Source organism: Corvus moneduloides, chromosome 9 (genome assembly GCF_009650955.1).
Source record: "Corvus moneduloides isolate bCorMon1 chromosome 9, bCorMon1.pri, whole genome shotgun sequence".
Taxonomy (NCBI): domain Eukaryota; kingdom Metazoa; phylum Chordata; class Aves; order Passeriformes; family Corvidae; genus Corvus; species Corvus moneduloides.
This window is the reverse complement of record NC_045484.1, coordinates 4,953,959-4,977,692: the sequence shown is the minus strand read 5'-3', so window position 1 is coordinate 4,977,692 and position 23,734 is coordinate 4,953,959. Positions and strand designations below refer to the sequence as shown.

Genomic DNA, 23,734 nt, shown 5'->3' with positions numbered 1-23,734 from the left:
CAGCGGCGGCCGGGGGATGGAGCTGAGCGAGCGGGACGGGCAGGAAGAGTGTCTTCAGGAGCTGCAGCTGTATTTTATTTTCCTAGGACGGTGCATGCAGGAGGTCCTCGGGGTGCTGTGCCCCGTCAGTGCGTCTCTCTCGATGGGGCAGGCGCCTGTCTGCGCTCCCTGGGCTGGGCTCTTGCTGTGAGTCAGCTCACGGCACACGCGCTCTTCCTGTTGGGAGTGACTCAGGTGGAGCAGCCGATAAAAAACGCACGAAAAAAAGGCCCCAGGTAGCTGGTGTGGAGCCCCGTCGGAACGGGCGCCTGGTGCTCCCCGGCACAAGAAATGGCCGCGTGCTGGCTCCTGTCCCTCGCCTGCCTCGCCGCGTCCCTCCGGCCCGCAGCCCTGAGCACACGCAGCGGAGAAGGTGAGGCTTCGGGAAGGGCGGCTCTTCCTGCTCTGATCCCGCCGGCAGATTGGGTCGCAGCTCTCTCCCCGTGCTGGAGAGTGCCGGGCGCGGGTTTGGGTGCGTGGCACCCTGCTAGGGCACTCTTCCCCTCTTGCCTTCGGGATTGATAGTGGATCCGCAGGAGCTTCTTAATTTTCCTCCGAGGTAAAATATCCCACGGGCAGTTGGTCTTTGTTTTGTCACTGGCATCCCCTTTCAATAACTTATTTATATGCAATTACCTTATTGCTGTCGGTATAGAGCTTTGCTCCCAGGGTAGGATGCAGGTATGAGCACGAGCATGGCCCAGGCAGTGGCTGATCTGCCCATCATTGCTGGAACCAAAACCTTCCCTGAGCCTGAAGAAGAGCTGGAAGCATCCAGGATCCAGTTTGCTCTAATAACATGGTGATGTTTGGATTTTGTGCAAGTCTGTGGGGCTCACAAGGTGCCACAGCCCTCCTGCATCTCATGAGAGACAGGAGTCTCCTGTGGCCCACAGACTGATGGTGAGCTTTAAAAATCCAGCAGATCCTCTCGCACATGCAAATCTCACATAGTGGAGTGTCATGGAGGGAGATTTAAACATGTTCAGCCCAGTGTAATTCAGCAATCAGAATTTCAGTTTCATTGGCCTGTAGTCTGGAGATGGGTATGTTTGGCCAAAATCAGATTTTTGCATGTATTTTGTAAATACTGAGAGATTTAATGTTTTTTTGGTCTCCAGTACTGATGTTCTGAAATAAGCTTCCTGGGCTTGAAGTTGAATTTTATCAGTTCTAAGTGTGATGCAATGGGAAATAAGTGCTGAATAAGTGTTTTGGTTTGGGTTTTTTTCAAAAGAAACAAAAAGACCTGCTTTGTTTTACATGCTAATTGGGTTAATTATTACATCAGCCTTAATTACATGCAAGTTTTAAAATACTGGTATAAATTCTTCCCCTGTTCTTTCCTGGCAGTGTGTAGGAAACTGCTGCTTTCCCAGCGACTCTTGAACCCATTTCTCTGTGTGTGTGAAGCTGACGGTCGACACCAGCCATGTTTTTATGCTGCAGCAGACTTTGAGTGGGTTAGGTGGTGTAACTTAGTCTGCTGAGGGAGCCCAGAAGCGCCAGGCAGGTCTTCCTGCAATGAGAAAGTTGTGAAGTCGGGCAATGGGGACACCCAGCCTTGAGGCAGCAGATGGGGCAGCCTTGTGGCTGCCCCAAGAGCACAGAGCAGGGAATGGCTTGTATTGACATGGAGACTTCATTGCATGCAAATCTGTGTTGTTCTCCTGATGGAACAAAGGATCTTTGCAGGTTGGCTCATGTGTATAGAGATGTTGGATCCTGACAGACCCAGGGCCACCCTCATTGTCTGGTTTTGTGAATTTAAGGAGACTCCTTAAGAGGCCTGAAGCTGCCTGTCTCCTTCTCCAAGCCTTTCTGATGTGAGAATTCACCTCAGCACAGCCATCAAGCATTTTTCATGCTTTATTCTGCGGGTGGGAGCTGGGGGAATGACATCTTCTTGGATGTGTGCCATGGATCTCCTGCATCCTGACATAGTGCTGAAGAAACCCAGCTGCAAAGCTTCTCAATTGAACATGCTCTTTCCCAGGGATAATCTCAGAGCAGAGCCTCAGGGCACCTGGATACAGAAGTGATCCTGTCCTCAGTTGGTCCTCATCCTCCAGCAGCTCCTTCCTGCTCCATCTCATTATCAATTCCAGTGCCTTGCTCTAGGTATGGATTAGTCTGCCTGAGCTCCTGGGTTTCTGGGAGATGACCAGGAGCAGACAGACCAGTGCGGTGGCGGCACTAACCTGCCACAGCATCTTAAATGGCTTTGAATCATCGAGACAGGAATTTGTTCCAGGGCTGGAGAGCTGGTTCCTAATGTGCTGCAGCAGTAGAGCAACACTGGTTGTTTTCATTCCCTGGGGGAATGGTGTTCATGCCTGTAATTTAGGAACCTAGTAAATCCTCTGGACTGCGTAGACATAGGGTGATGCATGGCTGGAATTCAACTCAAAGAACCTTATGGGTCCCTTTCAACTTGAAATCTAGCTGGAGTGTGGAGGGATGGGGAGTGGGATCAACCCAAGTGAGATCTTTCTGCTGTGAAGGTGAGCACAAATACTTGAAGAAAGTCTCACACTGCTGCTCTCCATGGGTCCTTTGTGTTGTCCATGCCCTTTGGTCACTGGTAATGCTCTCTGAGGCTGGAGTTGCTTTCCCACACCCTAGAGGCATTCTAGAGGAATTCTGTGCCCACAGGTCCCCCCCCAGCAGGCTAGGGTGGCAGAAGATCTCCTGAGCTTGGTCTCGGTCTCCTGGCAGCCAGACTGCAAGAGAAGAGCTGTGTTTGCCAAAGTTGGAAAAATCTCTCTCCCCGTTTGCTGGTGCATGAGGTCATCTCTCCTCTTGGCAGAGGCTCTGCTGAGTGCCTCCCTCTGGAATGTGGGTGCCGATGGGTGTGTGGGAGGGTGGTGCCCAGGTGTGAGCACTGAGAGCAGAAGGCTTTGCCTGGTCCCAGGAATCACAGATGATGCAGAGGACAGGGACGTTGTACCCTGGGGCTGAGCTGTGCCAGAAGAGAGGGGAAGGAGGAGGCTTGGTGTGTATGAGTACAAGGTACTGTCTGCATCCATGCAGCAGGTTTCTGCCCATTTTTGGACTCCCTCCACCTTCTGTGCCCTCAAAGGTGACCTGAACAGGGTTTGGGTAGCTGGGGGATGGCCTTTCCTGTCCCAAGAAGGCCAGCAGTGAGCAGAGCTCCTCAGAGGGAGGTCGAGGCTCCCATGGCAGCCACCATCAGGGTGGTTTGGAGCAGTTCCTCAGCAGGCTCTGTGCCCTGAGGACCTGGGTTTTTCCCTTGGGATGTTTCTTTCTCCTGCCTGTCTTTGCCAACTATTCTCTCAGCTGTGCCTGCTCTCCTCAGTGATCCTGAGGAGCATGTCTGGAGTAAAGGTCCTCGAGATTAAATGCTCCAGCACTGGCCACTGAGGGATTGCCAAGTAGGGGAGAGGTTGCTTCAAGAGAGCAGCTGGACAAGGCAGTGTTGTGCTGGAACGGGCACATCTGGTGAGATGCCTGAGTCTGACGTCCAGGGGGATCATCTGTCCTGGCTGTAGAGGAATGTAGAATCTCATGCCTGTTCTTCCTGCCATCCTCATGGAGCAGTGTGGGCAGCTGCAGTTTTTCTTCATGCTGAGGGAGGGTGGGGTGAGGTGACCTGTCCAATCCCGCCCAAACCTTCCTTGTTAATCTCCCTCTTGGCTGGCATGCTTCTGCCAAACTCCTTGGATCACAGACCTCTCCTCACCACCCTGCACTGCAGAGCTGGGTGGGGAGACCGGGTGGAAGTTGGCTGAGCTTTTCCTACTCAACACACTCCTGGTCAGAGGCTGGGTGAAACAAAGGATAACCTCAGGAATCTTTCCCTTTTCCCCAGAAGGTAACCCATGCTTTTCTCAGGACAAGACTGGGGTTTTTTAAAAAACACCTCTGCTTATTCAATGTCCTGGTTGTGTTGCAAGTCCCGTGAAAGGATGGAGAACAGCCCTGGCCATGCTGTTGTGTGGATTGTGGCTACTGGGCTTAGGTCTGTCCATCCTGAGCAGTGAAATGGGGCATTCCTCCCCAGTGTGGGGATGCAGAGCATGGTGTGGGCACTGGGATGGCTGATGGACACAGACATGGTGACAAACACAGAGGTGTGGGGAAGCAGCTCACTATTAGCAGAGCGGGAAGGGGAAGTTTGCACTGCCTGCACTTGTTCCTTGCCCCTCAGGGTGGGATTGCTGCTGGTGCCTTCATCTCTAGGCATCATCTGAGATGTCTCTCTGCTCTCCTCTCCCCAGTGTGTGACTGCAATGGGATGTCCAGGCAGTGTATCTTTGACTGGCAGCTCCTGAGGGAGACGGGAAATGGGTACCGCTGCCTTGGCTGCCTGGGCAACACAGAGGGTGCCCACTGTGAGCGCTGCAAGGACGGCTTCTTCCGACGGTGGGGGGAGCAGTGCTGCCTGCCTTGCCTCTGCCACACCTGGGGTACGTGCACAGCTGCTGGGTGGGGTAAGGGGGCTTAAGGCACCTGCTGAGCACTTGGGCAGGTCAGGCTCTGGCTCTTTACATACCAGACCATGGGTTTCAAGACCCACTTGCCCTCTGAAATAATCACAAACTCACAGAATGGTTTGGGTTGGAAGGTGCCCATCCTAACCTGTCCCTCCTGTCTTTCTGCAGGTTCCCTCAGCCCACAGTGTGACAGTGATGGCCGGTGCAGCTGCAAACCTGGAGTGATGGGGGACAAGTGTGACCGGTGCCAGCCGGGCTTCGAGTCCCTGTCCAAGGCTGGGTGCTGGAGGAGCGGGCAGTGAGTGCTGGCCACCATCGGTGGCATGGGGCCAGCGGGAGGGCCAACCTCCAGAGTTCTCCTGGGGCCTGTGCTGGCTGAAAACACCCCCTGCAAAGGCAGAGTTGTTTTCATGGCAGCTCATGGACAACCTTAAGCCAACCATGCTAGGAGAGAGTGGGCCTGAGTGAGGCTGGACCTCCGTGCCAACGTGCAGGGATTGGTGTCCTGCAACACTATCCAAATCTGAACTTAGCCACTCTCTGAGGTGATGGTTTTATTACCCAGATAATGCCCAACAGTCGACAGCCATGTAAAACAAAACCTGCCCACTGTGGGGTTGTCTCGTGTTGGTGCCACTCACAAGGAGATGTGCATGCAAAAATCAACTCCTTCCTTTGCATGAAGCCCTGTTTAAGTATCTTTAGAAATGTTTCTGATCTTCCTCAGCTGTGTCTTCTTCTTCCTCACCTCACCCTGCCATTGCTCCTTTCGGGTTGCTGGCAGGCAAAGGGTGTTGGCGAGAGAGGGCTGCCTGTTCCCCAGGTGCTGCTGCTTGGTGGAGCTCAGCCAAGGTCTGTTAAATTCAGCCAGGGTTTATTAAGCTCAGCAGAGCTTCACTTTGCTCTTGTAGGCAGGTCTGATGCTCTGGGATGCCCTGGAGCAGTAGCAGTAATGGGCACTGGCTCAACCTGGCACCCACAGTGCTGAAGATTCCATAAAGAGGTGGCTCTGCTGCTTATTTCCCCACTTCTTGCATGGGAATGGTAGCTGGGAGGGTTCTCCACTGTCTTGTGTAGTAGCAGGAAGCACTGAGCTCCCAGGCCAAGCTGGAAATTCAGGTAGAGGTTCCCACTGTACCTTTGCAGGAGCCTGCAGTGTGAGTGTGACCCGGCGGGCAGCACAGGAGACTGTCACTCCGGCCGCTGTGTCTGCAAGGAGAGCGCCACTGGAGAGCGGTGCCAGAGGTGGGTGTCAGGAGGATGTGCTGGACACTGCCTGACACAAGCCTCCTTCTCTCCGCAGTTGCCTCCCTGGCAGTTCACCAAGTCTTAGAATGGTTTGGGTTGGAAAGGATGTTAGAGCTCATCTCATTCCACCCCCTGCCATGGGCAGGGACACCTTCCACTATCCCAGGCTGCTCCAAGGCCCATCCAGCCTGGCCTGGGACACTTCCAGGGATCCAGGGGCAGCCACAGCTTCTCTGGGCAACCTGTGGCAGGGCCTGCCCACCCTCACCAGTTTCTTCCCAGTATCCAATCTAGCCTTGCCCTCTGTCAGGTTGAAACCATTGCACACACCCATCTCGCCATCCCAGCCTGGCGATGACCTTGAACCCTGCCAATGGCTGTATTGCATCAGAGGAATGGTTGTGTGGGCCAGTAGAAGGAGAAAATTATTTGAACACTGTCACCTTCTTGCATTTTCCCAGGTGCAAGAGACACTTCTATAACCTGGATGCCAGAAACCCTGCAGGATGTTCCCCCTGCTTCTGCTATGGGCACTCGGTCACGTGTATCAGTGCGGACAACCACAGTGTCCACAACATCACCTCTACCTTCCAGCAAGGTGAAGCCCAAGCAGGACATTCCTATGGCTCCTGGGCATGTTTGCCATCCCTTCTCTTCAATGGGCTGGAGGAACCACGTGGTTCACAGCCCTGCTGGAAGTCAGCCTTGGGCTACGCTTGCTCCTTGGGTGCTCATCCAACCTGCCTGCCGGTGGCTGCAGCAACCCTGCTTTGATGGGATGGCTTGGTCATAGGCAGAAGTAGGGTCCAAGTGTTGCAGGGAGCATAGGGTTCCTTCATTATGTCTTTCCTGCCACTTGGAAGTGCTCAGCCTGGCTGATTTACAGAGGTGTGGGCACAGGGATACCTGTGCTACCCCCTCAGAGGTCAGGGGTAGGAAGCTGGAGAATTTTGATAAGACAGCTCAAGAAAGTTGCTGGAATCCTAGAAACACCTTCCCTGTCCATGCTGACTGCTCCTTGTTGGTGCTCCAGGTACTGAGGGCTGGCGAGGTGTCCATGAAAGTGGCTCCCCAGCCCAGCTCCAGTGGTCCCCACGCCACCAGGATGCCTTCATAGCGGCAAGGAGATCAGAGCCAATATACTTTGTGGCGCCTGGTAGGTGTGGGATCAGTGGTGGGCATGGTCTGATCCCATGAACTGAGCCTTTAGGAGGAAGATTTTAAGCCTTTGATTTTCCTTTTGCAGCAAAATTCCTTGGGAACCAGCAGCTGAGCTATGGCCAGGTGCTCTCCTTCGATTACCGCCTGGACCGAGGGGGACGTCAGCCATCTCCATATGACGTGGTCCTGGAAGGACATGGCCTGAGAGTCACTTCTCCCTTCTTGCCCCAGGGAAGGGTCCTGCCCTGCGGCGTCAGCCAGACATACACAATCAGGTAAAGTGGGAAGCTGGGGTGTTTGGGGCAGGGGGAGCAAGAATGGTTGTGGCTTCAAGGAGCTCCTGGGTTCAGCTGCGATCCCTTGGAGGTGGCAGATGGCTGCCTGGTTTGGGTTGGATGCATCTCAGGTGCTTCTGTCCTGCATAAGGAGGTTACTTTGTGAGAGGAGCAACAGAAAATGTGGCTTGAGGCTGGGTTGGGTTCTTGGCTCGAGATCAGTTGCATGCATGGAGGTTGTTGCCCAAAGCCTTGAGCTCCCAAGAGGAAGATGGGCAAGGGCTGCTGTGTTTTTTTGGAGGAGGCATCTCATTATTTTGAAACCAGTTTCATTTCCCCCCTCTTCCGCGGCAGGCTGGACGAGCACCCAAGCGGCAAGTGGAGCCCAAGACTGAATCACTTTGAATTTCGCAGGCTGCTGGGAAACCTGACAGCCCTCTGGATCCGAGCCACTTTTGGGGAGTACAGTAAGTACAGAGAGCGCTTGCAAGCACGAGCTTGGCTTCTCCTCGTTGTTGGAGACAAGAAGTCTCTGGATGGATACATCTTTGCTAAAATTTATTAAAAGATAATAGTAAGTGCTCCAAGGGGGCAAAATTAAATAGCAAAGAGATTGAACAGGATGGCAACTGATTTGGTTGCTCCATTTGCCCATGGGCATTGCAATAGAATGTACGACCTGTGCAGGTCCTGGCTGTGGGGGTTGTGCAGCTGGAGCTGCTGTTCCCCGCGGGTGACTGGCTGTACTTCCGTCCAGGCACCGGCTACATCGACAACGTCACCCTGGTGTCGGCACAGCCCGTCCCCGGTGTCCCCGCCCCGTGGGTGGAGCGCTGCCAGTGCCCGGCGGCGTACAGGGGGCAGTTCTGTGAGAGCTGTGCCCCTGGCTACCGCAGGGACGCCCCCGGCCAGGGGCCCTTCGGCATCTGCGTGCCCTGCAATTGCCAGGGGGGAGGAATTTGTGATCCTGACACCGGTAAGAGAAGCCAGCACCACACTGTGCTTGTAGGCTGTATGGGCACGCAGGGAAGCTGCCTGTGTCCCGAGAATAGAGCTGTGGGGAGTCGAGACTACTAACTTCATAGAAATTTCTTCGCGGTAGGGGTCATTAGATATTGTAAGGGGCTGCCTAGGGAGGTGGTGAAGTCATCATCCCTGGAGTGTCCAGGGAAGGACTGTACGTGTCACTCAGTGCTCTGGGCCGGTTGACAAGATGGGGATCTGCCACAGGTTGGAGTCAATGATCTTGGAGGGCTTTTCCAACCTTAATCATTCTGTGATTCTGTGACTCTGTCTGTGATCATGATTCTGTGGCTTGGGTCTGAAATGTGGGGACCATCTGAGACAAAACTCCCCAGAGCCTAGAAGCACTGCAGTCAGATGCATTTGGATCAAACTGAATTTAGATGATGCATGTTGGAGAGAGAGAAAACATCTCCTGCTGCCCAGATAGCAATATTTCTTCACTTCTGACTTCTTATTTGAAAGTTAAGCATGGCCTTAGGTTGGACAGAGCTTGAGTAACCTGGTTTAGTTGAAGAAGTCCTTGCCTATCACAGGGGAATTGGACTAGATGACCTTTAAAGGTCTCTTCCAATGCTAACTACTTCATGATTTTATGTGCTGCATGGTTTGGGCATGGTGGGGATCTCAAGAGATCTCATGGAGGTTGCTGGACCATGCGTCCTTGTGTTGCTGTGGCTGGAGTGGTAGAGAATGTCCCACCAGGAATGTGAGTAAACTGCCCTAAGCCCTTTCCTTGCTCCTCCAGGTGAGTGTTACTCGGGAGATGAAAACGTGGGCAATGGTGTCAGCTGCCCCTTTGGCTCCTACCGAGACCCCCAGCAGCCGCACAGCTGCAGGACCTGCCCCTGTGGGCTTGGCCAGGGCTGCTCTGTGGGGCCAGGCAACGAGGAGGTCGTCTGTGACCACTGCCCTCCTGGAGCTGCTGGTAATGCCCTTCTCCTTGCTTCTGCTCTGCCTTTTTCTACAGGGCTGCTTGGAGCTGGGCAGATCCACACTATCCTCTCAGCTGAGCTTGCCTACGACACTGCCACTCCTGCCTGTGGTGGGGTTTTTGAGCCCCAAGGGCTGGGTAAACATACCTTGTCCTGCTCTGGGCAAAGTTCTCATCTAAATGTAACATGGATGGGGAAAGGATGGGTGGGAGAGGGAGTGGAACAAAAAATAAAGAAAAAACCAAATAGGAAATGACTTGTACAAGGTCATTTGTGGCACCCAACTTTCGAGAGCGTCATGTGTTGACCGTGGTGGTGATGATAGCGGAGCAGCTGTTGTGCCACCCCTGATGGGGTTGAACGCCCCCATTTCTGCCAGCCTCTGTCCCCGGGAACAAGCATTAACTTCTGCTCATCTCTCCTTTCCCAGGTGCCAATTGTGAATACTGTGCTGATGGTTATTTTGGAGATCCAGCGGCTTCCCAGCCCTGCCAGCTGTGCCAGTGCAATGGCAACGTGGAGCCCAATGCCGTGGGCAACTGCGACCGCCGGACTGGCGAGTGCCTCAAGTGCATCTACAACACTGCTGGCTTCTACTGCGACCACTGCAAGGATGGCTTCTTTGGGAACCCCCTGGCCCCCGACCCTGCCGACAAGTGCAGAGGTGAGACCCAGGCACAGTCTGAGCTGGGGATGAGTAAGAAGCTCCATGACCAGCTATGGAGTGGTTTGATGGGAAGGAGGATGCTGGAAAGTGGGAATGGTGAGCAGGAACCAAAGCACAGGGCTAAATGGTGGGAGGGAAGTAGGGAGGGATGTGCTGAGGCTTGAGGTGGGTCCCAGCCCCCCTGAACCTGTGTTGCTCCAACCTGCAGCCTGTGCCTGCGACTCAATTGGTGCTGAGCCCCTGAAGTGCAGGAGTGATGGGAGCTGCATCTGCAAACCTGGCTTTGAGGGTCCTCGCTGTGAAGAGAGGGAGTGCCCAGCTTGCTATGGCCAGGTGAAAGTGCAGGTGAGCATCTGTGCCAGCCTCAGGGCCACTGAGCAGCAGGGAGTGCAGGGATTCGCTCACCCTGAGTGTCTCCTACTGTGCTCCTCAAGCATCTTCTCCTGGTACAAGTGAAATGTGAATTCAAACCTTGGCTTTGTATCTGATTCAACCAATCCTTTGTGCCCCATCCTAAAATGAGCCTTCATTTCGGTCTCTGTCCTCGGGCCTGACTGTGGCCCTGGTTCCCACCCTGGTCTTTCCCCCATGGGTTTAGTGTCCCGCTGGCTGATGGCCTGGTCTGTGGTTGCAGGTGGAGCTGTACCTGCAGCAGCTGGCGGAGCTGGAGCTGCTCTTCTCAGAGGTGCGAGCTGGTGGTGGGACTGAGAACCAGGAGCTGGAGGGGAGGATGCTGGTGGCCGAGGAGATGCTGCGGACCATCCTCAGGGAAGCTGTGAGCCTGCAAGGTACCACCCGCCCACCACCCTTGGATGGGGCCATTTGGGCTGTCTCAGGGAGGGTTTTGCTGCCTGGGCATTTTTGCTCAGCAATAAGTTTCTCTTCAGCCTTTCTCATTCCTTCTCACCAGCCTCTGACAGGTCTCTGGAAGGCCGTGTGGCCAGGATGAAGGGGCAAGGGTCCAGCTCCCAGAGTCACTTGGATGAGACCAAGGCAACAGTGCAGAGACTGAGGTCTCTGGGGAGCCAGTATGAGAGGCAGGTGCAGGAGACCCGTCAGCTGCTGGAGAGAGCCAGGCTGGACCTGGATCGCAGCGGAGCCACTCTCCATCAGGTGGTAAGAACATCCTCGTGTGACACGCTCCTAGTCGAGCTCAGGGCTGGAAAAAAAATCAGCAGAGAAACTAAGGATTTAAAGAATTACATGTTGTTTTGTGAATGTGGGTGTTCTGGTGGTCCTTTCTTAGGGGTTGGAACCTTGAGAGGAGCTGGCAGGGGTCTTTGGGGGAGGTGGAGGTTTAACAGGCTGTAGTTGCCTCTTTCACTGCCACATTGTATGGAGAGCAGGGAAGAGCACTCACACCTCTCTTCCTTCCTCCCTCCTCAGACCATTCCTGTTTCAAGCTTTCCTGGAAGCTCAAATCAGTTCTTGCTGCTGGCCCAGGAGGCTCTGAGACTGGCCAACAGGTGAGTTGCTCCCACTGTTAGGCGAGAGGAGGGGAGCTGAGATCCTGCTAGGTGCCCAGAAGGTGCTTTTTTGGAGGGTCCTTGCCTAGGTTCTGGTTGACATCTGCCACAGCCTCTGTGCCAGCCCTGGAGCAGGGGAAGATGGAGCTGCTGGGCGGTCTTTGCTGCCCTATAGAGTTGTCCTCAGCTGTCTTTAAAGGTTGGAATTGGATGTGATTTAGAAGCATCTTTGGGATCAGAGTTTGGCCCTTGGATGTCCAGTTGGAACAGGGAGCTTCTGCCATCCCCAATGTTCCTCTATCCTTGGGAGATGCAGGAGGAACAAGCAAAATACAGGTCCCCTTTGCAGACATGCTGTGTTTCCCAAGGAGGTGCGATCCAGCATCAGTGAATGCAACAGTAAAGGAAGGTGATGGAGAAAACCTGGGTGGAAACCCTTTCTGACAAGCCCCCTCTGCTCTGCAGCCACATACAAGCAGCCAATGCCATTGACCAAGCTGCAAAGGTGGCGCGGGAGGATGCGTGGCAGGCACTGGAGCTGCTGCGCGCGGCCACTGGTGGAGAGGCCGCCTCGGGTTCCCAGCCAGGGCTGCTCGAGAGGTGAGCATGGGCTGCCTCAGCCTGAATGTCATGTGTGGACATGGAAGGGAGGAGGGGGAGGGTCAAGAATCTGGGCCCCTTTCCTGCCTCCGCATCTGAGCTGCAGAAATGTGCAGTTGGAGGCAGGGAATTCGCTGGCACATCTGAGGAGTGGAGGTGGATGGTTGGCAGCTCTGTGGAGCATTTGCTTCCCACCTCACAGCCCTCAATGCTCCTGGTATCCTGCCTGCAGCTGGGGGAAGGGGTTTAACACCACATGTGTGGACAGGCTTCTGGGGGTGAATTCCATGTGTGGTTGAAAATCTGGGCTGGGTTTAGCCTGAGGGTGAATTTAAGCCCATGGTGGCTCTTTTGGTCAGACTTGGCCTCTCCAGAGCCCACCACAGTGGTGCTGGGACTTAGCACACCATGGATGGGATGTGAGCAACTGCCTTGAGGGAAGTTAAGAAGTTGAACAGGGATGTGCAGGAGAAAACATACAGGCAGGGATTAGCAGAGCCACCCTGGAGCCTGTGAGGGTTCAGCTATGTGAAACAACCTTTGGTTTTGGAGTGGGAGTAAGGAGCCAGCTGATGCCCTGCTCATTGGAGGGACTGGGATGCAGGGAATGTTTGCAACTGGCTTTTTCTGTGTGATAAATCTTCATGGGGCCTTGGAGAATGTGAACGAGTCAATGTAGATGGTAGTATTAATGCTGGGGTGGGAGGCTGGTAGCTTGGCTGGTACCAGGCTCTCCAACCTCACATCTGTACAGATATGAGGAGCTCAAGTCACTGGCTGGAGGCCTGAAGGCTGATGCTGATGGAATAGCCTCCGAGGCAGACACAGCTTATCAGGGCAGCCTGGTGCTCCTCAGCTCCCTGTCCCACCTGATAGAGACCGACATCGGGTCCTTTAAGGTGAGGGTTTTGTGCCTGTCAGACCAGGAGATCCCCTTTTGCTCTTCCTGATGCCCTCCCTGCTATCCTACCACCAGCTCAGCCCTTCCCAGGGTTCCATCCCTGTTGGAGAGCCACTAGATAGGCATCTTCCTACCCTTTTCCCCCTTTTGCCCATGGTTCCTGGTGGGCACTGTGGAGATGCTGGGGACCCCACTGTGTCTCTGTTTCAGGAGGAAGCCTCGAGGCTGAAGCAGGACGCAAGTGCCCTGTTGGTCCTGGTGGACACCTCCCTGGCCCAGTACCGAGGGCTGCAGAGCCGCATGGGGCACTGGGAGGACGAAGCCAAGCAGCTGCTACGAGGGCAAGAGGGCGAGAGAGCGGTAAGAGGTTGGCTGGCGAGAGGTCATCCCCAGCAGAAGCTGCAGCCTTGGGAGGATGCCTGTGGCTCCCCCCGCACTGTCCTTGCTCAGCTGTCAAAGGCAGCTTTGCCTGCCTGGTGCAGGATTGGACCCTTCCTTGGGGCTCGTCTTCAGACCTCAGTGTGTGCAGGGAGCTGATGGTGCAGGGTCTCACCTACACGTCTCCTCGATGTAAGGCAGGTCGAAGGCTTGCTCCTGCAAAGATTAGAGCTAAGATGACTCGGGATGGCTGGAGCTGGTTGAGGAGCACCGGCACAAGCTTCTGATGGCAGATCAGGCTGTTGTAGTCTTGATTAAGGGGCAAGAGCAAGCATTTGGGAACAGACTGATGGGTCTCTTCCAGCCCAGCTCCTCCCAGCTCCCACACCATGTTCTTCACCCACCCTTTGTGTCCCTTGATATGTTACAGAAGCTGACACAGCTGCTGTCCCAAGCCACCCTAGCCAGAAGCACAGCCCTGCAAGCTGTGAGCGCTGGCAACGCCACCTTCTACGAGGTGGAACAGATCCTCAAGAGCCTCAAGGGTAACATCCTAGAAACCCTTCCTTTTCTTTTCCGTGTGGGATCTCACAAAGGTAGCATGGCTTCATTTCCACATGCGTTTCTTCCAGAGTTCAACCTGCAAGCAGGTGACAAGAGGAGGGAAGCCAAAGACGCCATGAGGAGGCTGCCCATTATCAGCAGTATAGTCACCAGTGCCAGGGAAAAGACAGACCGAGCCGTAGGGATCCTGGGCAGCGCCGCTTCCGAGTCCAAGGCAGCCAGCAGCGTGGTGGGAGAGGTGAAGGAAATCACCATGGCGATCCAAGAGGTGAGGACAGGCTCTGGTGCTGTTGCTGTCAGAAAAGGATTTGGAAGGGGAAAAACATGGAACAAGAGGAGATAGTTGGCAACTTCATGGTGGACCTGATGGGTTGATTTTAGAGCTGAAGTTTCTCTACAGTGGGTCCTGCAGATACCAGTTTGTCTGTAGATGATCTCTGCACATTTCTTCCATGAGGATCTCTGTGGCATCTCACTGTAGCCGCCTTTCCGGGACCAAGGGGATTTTTCCACTCCTGCAGCCAGAGTCACTGGCAGGCTTATGAGGTCCCAAAACTGGTGTTTGTGGGTTCACCTCCCAGATGTGTGTTGTCATTCCCCAGGGATTTGCTGATGTGTGAGGGAGGGATTGAGCCATGGACATACAACAACTCTGGAGCAACTGGTGGGAGAACATGAGGACAGCTTGTGATACTTTTAGGTCCCTTGTAGAAGGAACCAGTTTCTACCACCTCCCTATTCCGGTGCACCCAAAATGATTTTGGCTGTGCTCTGCCCCTCTGAAAGTGCCTTTTCCTTCCCTAGGAGATTGCCGAGCTGAAGGTGGAAGCCAACAAGACGGCTGATGGCGTCCTTGCCCTGGAGAAGGCAGTGGCCACCCTGCGACATGAGGCCAAGGAAGTAGATGATGAATTTGAGAGGAAACTCTCAGAGGTTGAGGTGGATGCTGCTGCGATAGAGAAGGTGCGTTCCTACCTCCTTTGCCTTGTCCCCTTCCCTGTTGACTTGTGGGCTTGATTTCACCTTACAGCTGCTGCCTTTCCTCCTTCAGACAGCTCAGGAAGCTCAGAGGGTCCATGACAAGGCTGGCCAGGCAGGGGCAGCTGTGCAGCAGATGCTGAGTGCCCTGGAAGAGCTGCTGCGTCTGATGAGTAGGTTTTGCGATGCCACTGTGGGATGTGGATGGAGACAGGTCCCCACTGGGGTCGAAGCAGGGCTTCTGGGAATTGAGTGGGAAGCTGAATTACATGATGCCTGTGAACAGGCTGGGCAGCAGGGTGGAGATGAAGTATCTAGAAAGATCTAGTCCTCAGCCTCCATCCATGCTTTCCTATTCCTTGTTTTCCTTTTGTGCAAAAGACCAGCCTGGCGCTGTGGATGAGTATGGCCTGAGGCAGCTTGAGGCGAACTTCAGCAAAGCCAAAAGCAGAAGCAAGCAGCTGAAGGCAGAGATGTCGGAGCTGGAGCAGATGGCTGTGCTGCAGAAGGTCCGGGTGCGCACGCTGGAGAGCAGCATTGATGACATCCTGGCTGATATTAAGAACCTGGAGGATATCCAGAAGAGTCTTCCTCCAGGCTGCTACAACACAAAAGCCATTGAATTGCCATGAGCGAGCTCTGGAAAGGCTGCAGCACCTGCCAGGCTGAAGGCAGGAGGGCCTCCCCAAATCTGGCAGAACTGGCTGCATATGGTTGTGTTAAACTGATCCTTACACTCAAGATCAGTGTGGCAGATGAAGTTCACAGTGTCCCGCTGGCCCTGGAGAGTGCCTAATTTTTCAAAGTGCTCCGTCCCTCGCTCGTGGGAAGAAGGAGACTCCTGGTTTGTGAAGGTGCTACTGTCTGAAGAACAGCCCATTCCTACCATGTTTCTCTGAGGTGCAGAGTTAGGTGTCAACCTTGTGAGTTTGCACAGTTCAGAGCCTGAAGTTCATGACCAAGAGGTTCTCCATCACCTGTGGATACCCTGTCCTGATCTGGCACACACAGAAGGACTAGAGTCTCTGTCCATACTTTTGACACTGCCACCACCAGCTCCTCCTCCTGTTCTCCATGGGGTTTTCCTCACCTTCGGGAGCTCAGGAGGCAGGGAGCAAGCAGCATGAGAGGCTGCTGGGGGAGATGGGTTCTGAGTTGTGGCACTGGTGATGCTTCATGTGGTATCTCCTCCCAGGCTGGTAGTCCTCCCCTTGCTGGGAGTGGTGCTGGCATGCTGTGGCTCTTGAACCTGAGAACCCCGTCCCATCCTGCTGTAACCTGATTTCATTAGTTTAAAAATATTGAAAATGTCCTGAATGTGTCTCCACCTCTGGTTTGGTGCTGCCTGTCCTCCCTCCCTCATGGTGCTGTATGTTTCTCAGAGGCCACCATCACCACTATGGTAGTTCTCCGCAGTGGTGTCCCGCTGTTCATCTCAGCAGAGCTCAGAGGAGCCAAAGACCACAGTGCTCCCTTCACCCTTCACTGCAGCTTTCATGTGGGTCCAGCTGCATTCTGACACTGCTCCCACCTTCCTTCAGATGCCGTGCAGGGGAAAAAAGTTTCAGGGGAAGTAAGTGCTACCAGATGCTGGAAGCTGAAGCTCTACTGGAGCCCCTCCCCTGCATGATGGTGAAAGAGGAGGTCCCAGATGCAGAAGGACTCACTCATCCCTTCGTATCTCTCAAGTCTTTGATAAAGCAGCATCTATGCTTTTGCTTTGTGATGTACCGAGTATCATGTCTGCTTTACACTTTAAGTGAGATGTATTTTAGCCCCTGGCATGTGTCCCTTCTCCTATTGTACAGCATAGGGACAGCTATTATGGGCCTGACTATTTTTCTATGAGTTGGGTTTTTTGAAAGGTAGGAGGTCAATAAATGATAAATACTCTTGGGTAGATCTTGCCTACTGCTTTATTTTTTCAGGCTCCCTCATTTGGGGGGATTTGGCCATGGGTTATGCCAGCAGTGCAGGCATTTGCTCTTTTTGTGCTGACTTGGTCTTGGGGCTGTTTTAAAATCACACCAGTAACATCTCTGTTTTGTTTTGTTTATTACATAATTTAAACATTTTGCTGATAAAGTATTTTTTTGTCAATGACCTTTTTTTATATAGCAACAGGAAAAAAAGAAAAAAAGGCTCCAAAACTTTTGACAAAGGTGAAATTGGTGGCATGGCAACTTCAACCCCTTTCCCTCCCCCCTTTATTTATTTTCTTTCCCCAAAAGACGTTTGAAGTTCATTTCACTTTCAGCAAATTGCACTGTTTAAAAGGGGAGGTTCAAAGACCAAAACCCACGAGCTTCTTCCCACACCTCCCCTGCACCCGGAAACCCCAATCCTCACCTCCCCAGAGGTCACAGATGATTATTTTCTTGCCATGCCCACCCAAAGACATTTTTCCAAACCAGTCCCAGAGCTGAAGGCCCTGTTACAAATCCCCTGTGCCTCCCCCCGTCCTGTGAGTTTTACTGAGCAGATACATGAAGGTAAGAGCAGTAGGACAGAACAAACTCATCATCCCCACAACTAAGCCACGCCATCCCAACCACGTGGATCAGGAGGCCATGGCATCCCCATGTCCTCTCCCATGTACTGGAGGGAGGGAGGGAGGATCAGAGAGGGCTCTCAGATGTGATCCTTTCTTCCTCCCTTCCTCCCTCCCTCCCTCCCTTCCTTCCTCCCTTCCCTTTCCTTTGTTTAATTTTCTGTGTCTTTCCTCGGGGAAAACCCACTGTCTTTGCTCCCCCTTCAGAGGTGTTTGCTCCCTAGGAGGTTCAGTCCCTTTGTGTGTTTTGGGGTCTGCTTGCCACCGTTGCTGCTTCTTCGGCTTGGAGCTAAGAAACACGGGACATCTGGCGAGGAGAGGCTGCTGTCTGGGATAACTTGAGTGTTGGAGTGCAGAGGGAGAGGAGGCTGACAAACAGAATGTGTGAGAACAGCGGGTGGAGAGGAGTCCAGTGAGTGGCTGACATACGCTGGGTGTCTCAGGATGAGGTGTCACCACTAAGGGAGCTCGGTGGGGTGGTGGTGGTGACCAGCTCAGACTGGCTGAAGGCCTCGCTGAAGCAGAGTCCCCCACACACCTGCTACCCTCTCTGCTTTGGCATCTCCGTATCTCCTCATCCTATGGGATACGTACGCAACTGCCTGGAGATACCAGAGCTGGCACTGAGGGATTCAGCTGCCAAATTTAGAAGAGTTCCCAAACAAATCTCTCTGTGCAGAGAGAAATCCCTGACAAGGAAAGACCTCTTCCGGCCTTTGGGTGAGTCACATCACTTCTGTCCTTCTGAGAAGGGCTGTTCCCTCCTGAGAAGTTGTCAGCTACTGCTCCTAAAATCCTGTCTGCTGCAAGGACCCTGTGGCTGTGGATTTCCTTGTTTGTCCAAAGCTGCTTGCTGTTCCCAGGATGCCAGCAGCACCCAGCAGGTCACCAAATTTAGCACAAAGTCCCACCTTTGGAGTTTGCCTGAGAGCTACTTGTGACCCTTTGTGGACTTTTAAGGGACCAAAAAAAAAAAAAGAAACCAAAACCTCGTATCTTTCCTTGAAACAACACGCTGGAAAACTCTCAGCCACAGGCTGCGGGACTCTACCCAAAGTGATACAAGTCTCCAGGGAGTAAAGGGAGAGGAGAAAGTGAGGGCTAAACCTTCCTCATGGCTGTGACCTTCCTCAGGAGCTGTTCAGGGTGCTTGTGCCCTAGGGATAATCAGCAGGACAAGGCCCTGCTCCAGCAACCCTCCTCTCCACAAGAGTAACTGCACCATGTTACCTGTCCTGCTTTTACTGTGAGCATCTCCAGTAGGGTCCATCCCTGGCATTGGGGAGCATATCACAGGCAGGAGCAGGACCCTGGCTTGTCTCAAGGGATGTGCAAAGTAGCCAAAGCTGGTTTGGGAAGGGGAGGTTATCATGCATTTAATGAACTCTTCAAGGAGAGGAGGAGAGTAGGAGTGGCAACAGAAGACGGACTGAGCAGAAATGGAGATCTGGAGGCTAGAGGATGGGGATGGACACAGCCAGGTTTGGGGCAAATTCTCACCAGAGGCTTTGGCTCACCACCTACTTCTTTCTACGTCATTTCTTGGCCCCATAAATGGCAGATCCCTTTCTAGGTGCTGTGGGATGCCCCCTCTGACACTGAGTAAGAGTAGAACATCACCCCAACTTCACATACCTAGGGAGTAGTTTGAGTTCTTGCAGCCAAGGGAAGGTGAGACATGACATTCTCCCCCAAAATGCTTTGGTAGCAGTGCTTGCCAAGGCCTCTGTTCCCTTTAGAAATGCCCTCTCCATGACTTTTCAGGGGCAGGAGGAGGATTTTGTTAGCTGGGTTGTCTCATGGCCGGCCTGAGGCGGTTCCCCTGCTGTGGGGCACCGAGCTGGTTGGGTTACAACTGCCCACTACCAACCAGGGTTTGGCTGGTCACTGTGTTGAGAGGCCCAAAGGCCTCACACTAAAGCTACTTAATAATAAATAAAACCCAACCAGATTTATTGAGCCTAAGTTGTGTAAGATGAAGAAGAGGCAGCCCCTGCTCTGAGCATGCCGAGAGGATGGACTGGGGGGGACCATTTCCCAGGGACATGCTGGGAGCACACAGAGCATGTCACTCCCTGACCAGCCCCTCCTCTCTCCCCATGCATGCAGGGCAGGGCAGTACCACAGAAAAAGAGACCAAACCGTTTCCTGGACATGGCTGCACAACAGAGCGTTGGTGCCTGGGATGAGAGGCAGACACAGACAGGAGGCCATGGGATAGGGAGAGAGATGGAGACACTGACTGAGAGAAAAAAAGGTGATGGAGAGCTGTAGGCAGGCATGACATGAGGACTGTCTCGGTGCAAGACCTCAGGCACTTAGCCAGAGGCATTGATGTACAGCTGGCTCTTGAGGATGTAGTCAATGACAGGCTGGCAGAGGTAATCCACAACATGTCCATCCCCATGCTGCAGGGCCAGTCTGGGGGCATGGGGAGAGAGAAAGATGTCAGAACCCACTTGTATTGGTCAGGTGCTCCTGCAGCTGGAGGGGCTGGCTGGGGACACCCTGCTCCTGCTCTGTAGTGGGAGTAGCCCTGCTTCAACCCACCTGCTTTTAGTGGAGCTGACAACCGACATGGGGTGGTTTGAGTCGTCCTTCACCACCAGGATGTTGTTCTGCAGGGGAAAGAGGAAAACAGGAGTGAAGGGATGGCTTGAAAGCAGATACCTGCCCTGCCGGCCTCTCCACCCTGCTGCATGGTGACCCATTGGTCATCCTACCCAGCAGCTGAGAGCACCTAACCCTGAGATACTTTGTGTCTCATGACAGAAGTGTCCCCATGGGTGAAGAGAGACTGTGGATCTTCTCACAGCCTTCCCTGGCCACATGTGCACCCATTCACTCACTTTGTACTTGCGGAGTATGGAAGAGTGGTTCATGATTCGCTCGGGGTCTGCTCCATCCCGGGGCACCACCACGATCCCAAACTCCCCAACGATCACCTCCATCTGGGAGCAACACAAAGTGTGGAGAGCTTTACAGCCACCATAGTGACAAAACCTGCCACTGTCTGCCAACCCCACTCTGCCCTGTGAAAGCTGGACCATGGTCTGGAGGGAGATGGAGAGTGATTTTGAGGCTATGTCAACAGCCTTTGGCAGAAACATGGAATTATCTGGGCAAGTGGTTGGCAGTAGATGAAATAGAAGGCACAGGGTTAAATCCTATTAGAATATATTGAGGTCAGGCTTTGAGGAGAACTTGTGGTAGAAGGAGGTGACAGCAGAAGAGGTTGCCTGAGGTGAATGTGGCCTCTGCCTCACTGGAGGGGTTCATGAACAGGATGGATGTATTGGTCCTGACAGAGGTCTGGGAGGATTGTTCTTCCAAGATTGTTTGGCCAAATATGCCACTGCTGGGGACAGCTCATATTGCTCACATCCTTCTCAGGTGAGACAAATCAGGCTCATCCAAAACAGCTTTGAGTCAGCAAATTCAGGCAGCAGGAGCCTATGAGGAGGTGCTGCTGCAGAATGCCTTTTCTGCCTGTGCTTTGATGTCATTTCTGCATCCTTTGTGCTGGGCTCCAGGGCTTCCAGCCCATCAAAGGAGATGCCTGCTGCCTAAATGCTTTAAAACTTAGGACTGAAGATGTGGGTAACTGATTTTTGAAGGGTTGAGAAGTTCAAGGAGGGAGGTTTGTGCTGACTGACCAATTTCAGTGAGGAGAACAGGGGAGCCCCCATAGCCAGCATGGCTCTGACTGCCAGGAGCAGCTAGTGGGTTGGTAGCCCAGCCTGTCTCCAGGGCTGGTGTTCTCCCATGAAAATATGGCTTCTTCCAGCAAGGACCAACAATGAAAGCTGTTGATTTGACTCTAAATGTGTTTAATTCCTAACATCTGGACCACTCCTGTAAATACCTTATTTCCTACCTGCACGCCTCACTCAGCATCAAGTAGATTGGCATCTACTTGATGCTGGCTCCTTCCAAGGGACAAGGAGTAGGAGCACAGCCTTTGGAAATGCCTTGGGATGGGCTTATCCTGCCACCCCAGGTGACATCCTCTGCATGAACAGTGAGTGGGAATGGGACTTGGGACCATGGAAGCCCTGCGGAAATGTGTAGGGGAGATGACAGTCAGGGTTGGGATGGAGGAGGCAGTGGAGATGGTGGGCACAGCTCCTGTCATCCCAAGGGACCTAATGGCTCCCACAAGCACCAGCTGTGGGAAGGAGGAGGAGCATGGAGGAGTGCCCAGCAGTGGTGACTCACATCCGCCTCGTTCCAGAGGCCAGGGATGCAGAAGGACTCCAGCAGGTACGCTGCCACAGAGCAGCAAGATGCGAAGCTCTGGAAAGAGAGGAGAGAAGCTCAGAGGTGGGAGCACATGGGGCTGAACAGGCACCAGTCCCCCCCACTTTGAGGGCTGGCTTTGCAGCTCAGCAAGAAAATGGTGCTGCGGGAAGGAGTTTTCTGCTCTGACAGGCCCATAAAGATTAATTAATTTGCACAACTGCCAGAGAAAAGCCATAAACCCCACCCCCAGGGGTGGAAGAGGCTACATGGAAGATGCCTCCCTGTTTGGCATTCCCAGGTGGCCAAAGTCTTTGGGCTCTGCGTGGTGCTAGTGCTAGCATGGCTGTAGTGCCAGGCTGTGCTTGAAATGAGTCTCAAAACCACCAGCAAGGTCCCCATGCAGAGCTCTGTGTGATGTCTGGGTGATGCTAAAACCCCTAAAAGTCTTTGGAGCAGGAGGCACCATGGCTGGTCAGGCAGCCAAAATCTCTCCTGCTGCTGTGTGAGGCTCTGCAAGGCTGCAGGCAATATGGGGATGGGGTGACACCACCATGGGAGCCCAAGTTTGATGGCACTTGAGGGTGGACTCTCAGGGACAGGATGCCATGGCAGGTTTGTGCCAGTTCTGGGAGCTGTGTCCCCACTGCACACTCTCTTATTTCAGGCTGCTGTCTGTCAACAGAACCAGGCTCAGCCCAATTAAGAGCTGTTTCCGTTGCATCCCTGAGCCCCAGTAGCTGGCACCAGGGTGAAATGATCCTGTATCTGCCAGAGCTGTCATGCAGATGTTCCCAAGGCATGCAGCGCTGGCCCAGAGGAGTGGGAGCAATGTGGAGAGGGGCTGTGTACTTACCGATCTCCTCGTATCTCATCACTGTCCCCAAGTTGGCATTTTCATCTAAGAAAGGGAAGCAAAAGAGAGGTGCTGGTGCCCAGCCTCGAAGAGGGGTTGGGAGGAAGGCTGGGAGCTGCATCTCTAGAGGTGATGCTGGACCTTTCCTCTACATACCCACAAAGGTGAAGCGCTCCATGGGTGGGCGAACACAGCAAATCCGGCTCAGGCTTTCTCCCACCTTCCCCAAGATCTTTGCTAAAGGGGAAGAAAGAAAATTAATGGGAGAGAGGCTGTGCAATTAACCCGTCCAAGCGCCTCAGCTGCCCTGGTTCTGCAAAATGCTCCTGTGCCTGGGTGTGGAACTACTCCCTGTATCTCCCAACACCTCCTCTCATGGTCTTAGCTCCCGAGAGTGCTCCACTGTGCCTTGAAGGGACCAGCTAGACAGCTAAAATCATGAAGAAATCGTAAGATGCCCATTTTAATGGGATTTAAGTAATGTTCCCTCTTCTCAGCTAATACCTTTATGATCCACATCCCACTGTCTCGTAGGGGATCCCACTACATCATCTCTCCTGCCAGTTCATCCCTTGCATGCACCCTGTGGGTACTAGGTAGTCTTTCCTTTTGCTGGTCTCACTGCCTAGGCAACATCCAGCAGAAGTCCAGGCAGATTTCACAGCCATTTTAAGCTGTTCTTGGCTTCTGCCCTTGCTGTGCTGGATGCTGACTCCTGCATCACACTCCTGCCCCACCTTGGACTTGGTGCACCAAGACTGGTGAGACGCCCATCCAAAAATAAGGTGATGGAGCACAGTTCTAATATTTGGCAGCCCTGGCTGGGAGATGCGGGGTAAGTAGTCATCCCTCTCTTCTCTACGCCGCTGACACCTACCTGCGGTGGGCTTGCTGGAGATGTTGTCGTTGTTCTGGTAGATGTTCTGTGAGGACTCGTTCTGGGGCTGGCCGATAACAGGAGTGATGGAGGGTGTGTTGACATTGGAGAGGATGCAGCCAGTCACTCTCTGCAATCAGGGAAGGATGTAGTTGGAACAGTGTCTTCACCCAGCACCCTCCCAAAACCTTTCTGACCCTATAACAAGCCTCTGCACCCCTGGTTGAAGGTCATCTTTTGTGATAGGTACATCCAAGCTCACTTTAGGGTCCCCAGTCCCATCTGACCTCACCAAATGGGCCTGGGGCTATCAGGACCCTGTGGATAATGACTTGTGTTTAAGGTATCAACTTTTTTGTGTGGGCTAGCAAGGAGCAAACATGTCCTCTTCTCCTCCACCTGCAGGAGAAGGAAGGCATCTCCTTGCAACTCCTTGGCTTCAACATCACGGTCCCTGGATGCAATGGACATTCTGCTGGGCTGGCTAACGCTTCTCCTGTGCCTCCTGTCTGGGCTGCT

General features: G+C 53.5%; 2 protein-coding genes across 3 annotated transcripts in view; one reads left to right on the top strand and one right to left on the bottom strand.

Annotated features, from left to right (window-relative positions):
- On the top strand, positions 1-16,592 carry LAMC2 (laminin subunit gamma 2). 2 transcript variants are annotated; one of them, XM_032117809.1, is made up of 23 exons: positions 1-412; positions 4,281-4,469; positions 4,665-4,794; positions 5,643-5,741; positions 6,206-6,342; positions 6,778-6,900; positions 6,991-7,180; positions 7,535-7,647; positions 7,938-8,156; positions 8,952-9,131; positions 9,569-9,802; positions 10,014-10,150; positions 10,440-10,593; positions 10,716-10,921; positions 11,192-11,271; positions 11,737-11,871; positions 12,626-12,770; positions 12,983-13,132; positions 13,581-13,695; positions 13,783-13,982; positions 14,519-14,677; positions 14,766-14,865; positions 15,074-16,592. In XM_032117809.1, the coding sequence occupies exons 1-23, from the start codon at positions 331-333 to the stop codon at positions 15,322-15,324; spliced, it is 3,528 nt and encodes a 1,175-aa protein (XP_031973700.1). In that variant the 5' UTR covers positions 1-330; the 3' UTR covers positions 15,325-16,592. The 2 variants fall into 2 exon arrangements, with proteins under 2 accessions (XP_031973700.1, XP_031973701.1); XM_032117810.1 differs by lacking the exon at positions 7,938-8,156.
- A 140-nt stretch (positions 16,593-16,732) lies between these two features.
- Positions 16,733-23,734, bottom strand: part of NMNAT2 (nicotinamide nucleotide adenylyltransferase 2) — a 31,557-nt gene continuing 24,555 nt past the window's right edge. Inside the window, 8 exon segments of the mRNA XM_032117836.1 lie at positions 16,733-19,664; positions 19,794-19,861; positions 20,093-20,194; positions 21,462-21,509; positions 21,511-21,539; positions 22,339-22,383; positions 22,495-22,575; positions 23,216-23,345. Coding sequence (XP_031973727.1) covers positions 19,562-19,664; positions 19,794-19,861; positions 20,093-20,194; positions 21,462-21,509; positions 21,511-21,539; positions 22,339-22,383; positions 22,495-22,575; positions 23,216-23,345 — 606 coding nt within the window. The 3' untranslated portion in view covers positions 16,733-19,561.

Excerpts from the sequence above, each read along its gene's own strand:
- LAMC2 (XM_032117809.1), top strand. The coding sequence starts at position 331 with ATGGCCGCGTGCTGGCTCCTGTCCCTCGCCTGCCTCGCCGCGTCCCTC. Across the intron at positions 7,648-7,937 it reads AGCCACTTTTGGGGAGTACA|GCACCGGCTACATCGACAAC; the intron begins GTAAGTACAGAG and ends ACTTCCGTCCAG. Across the intron at positions 9,132-9,568 it reads CTGCCCTCCTGGAGCTGCTG|GTGCCAATTGTGAATACTGT; the intron begins GTAATGCCCTTC and ends CTCCTTTCCCAG.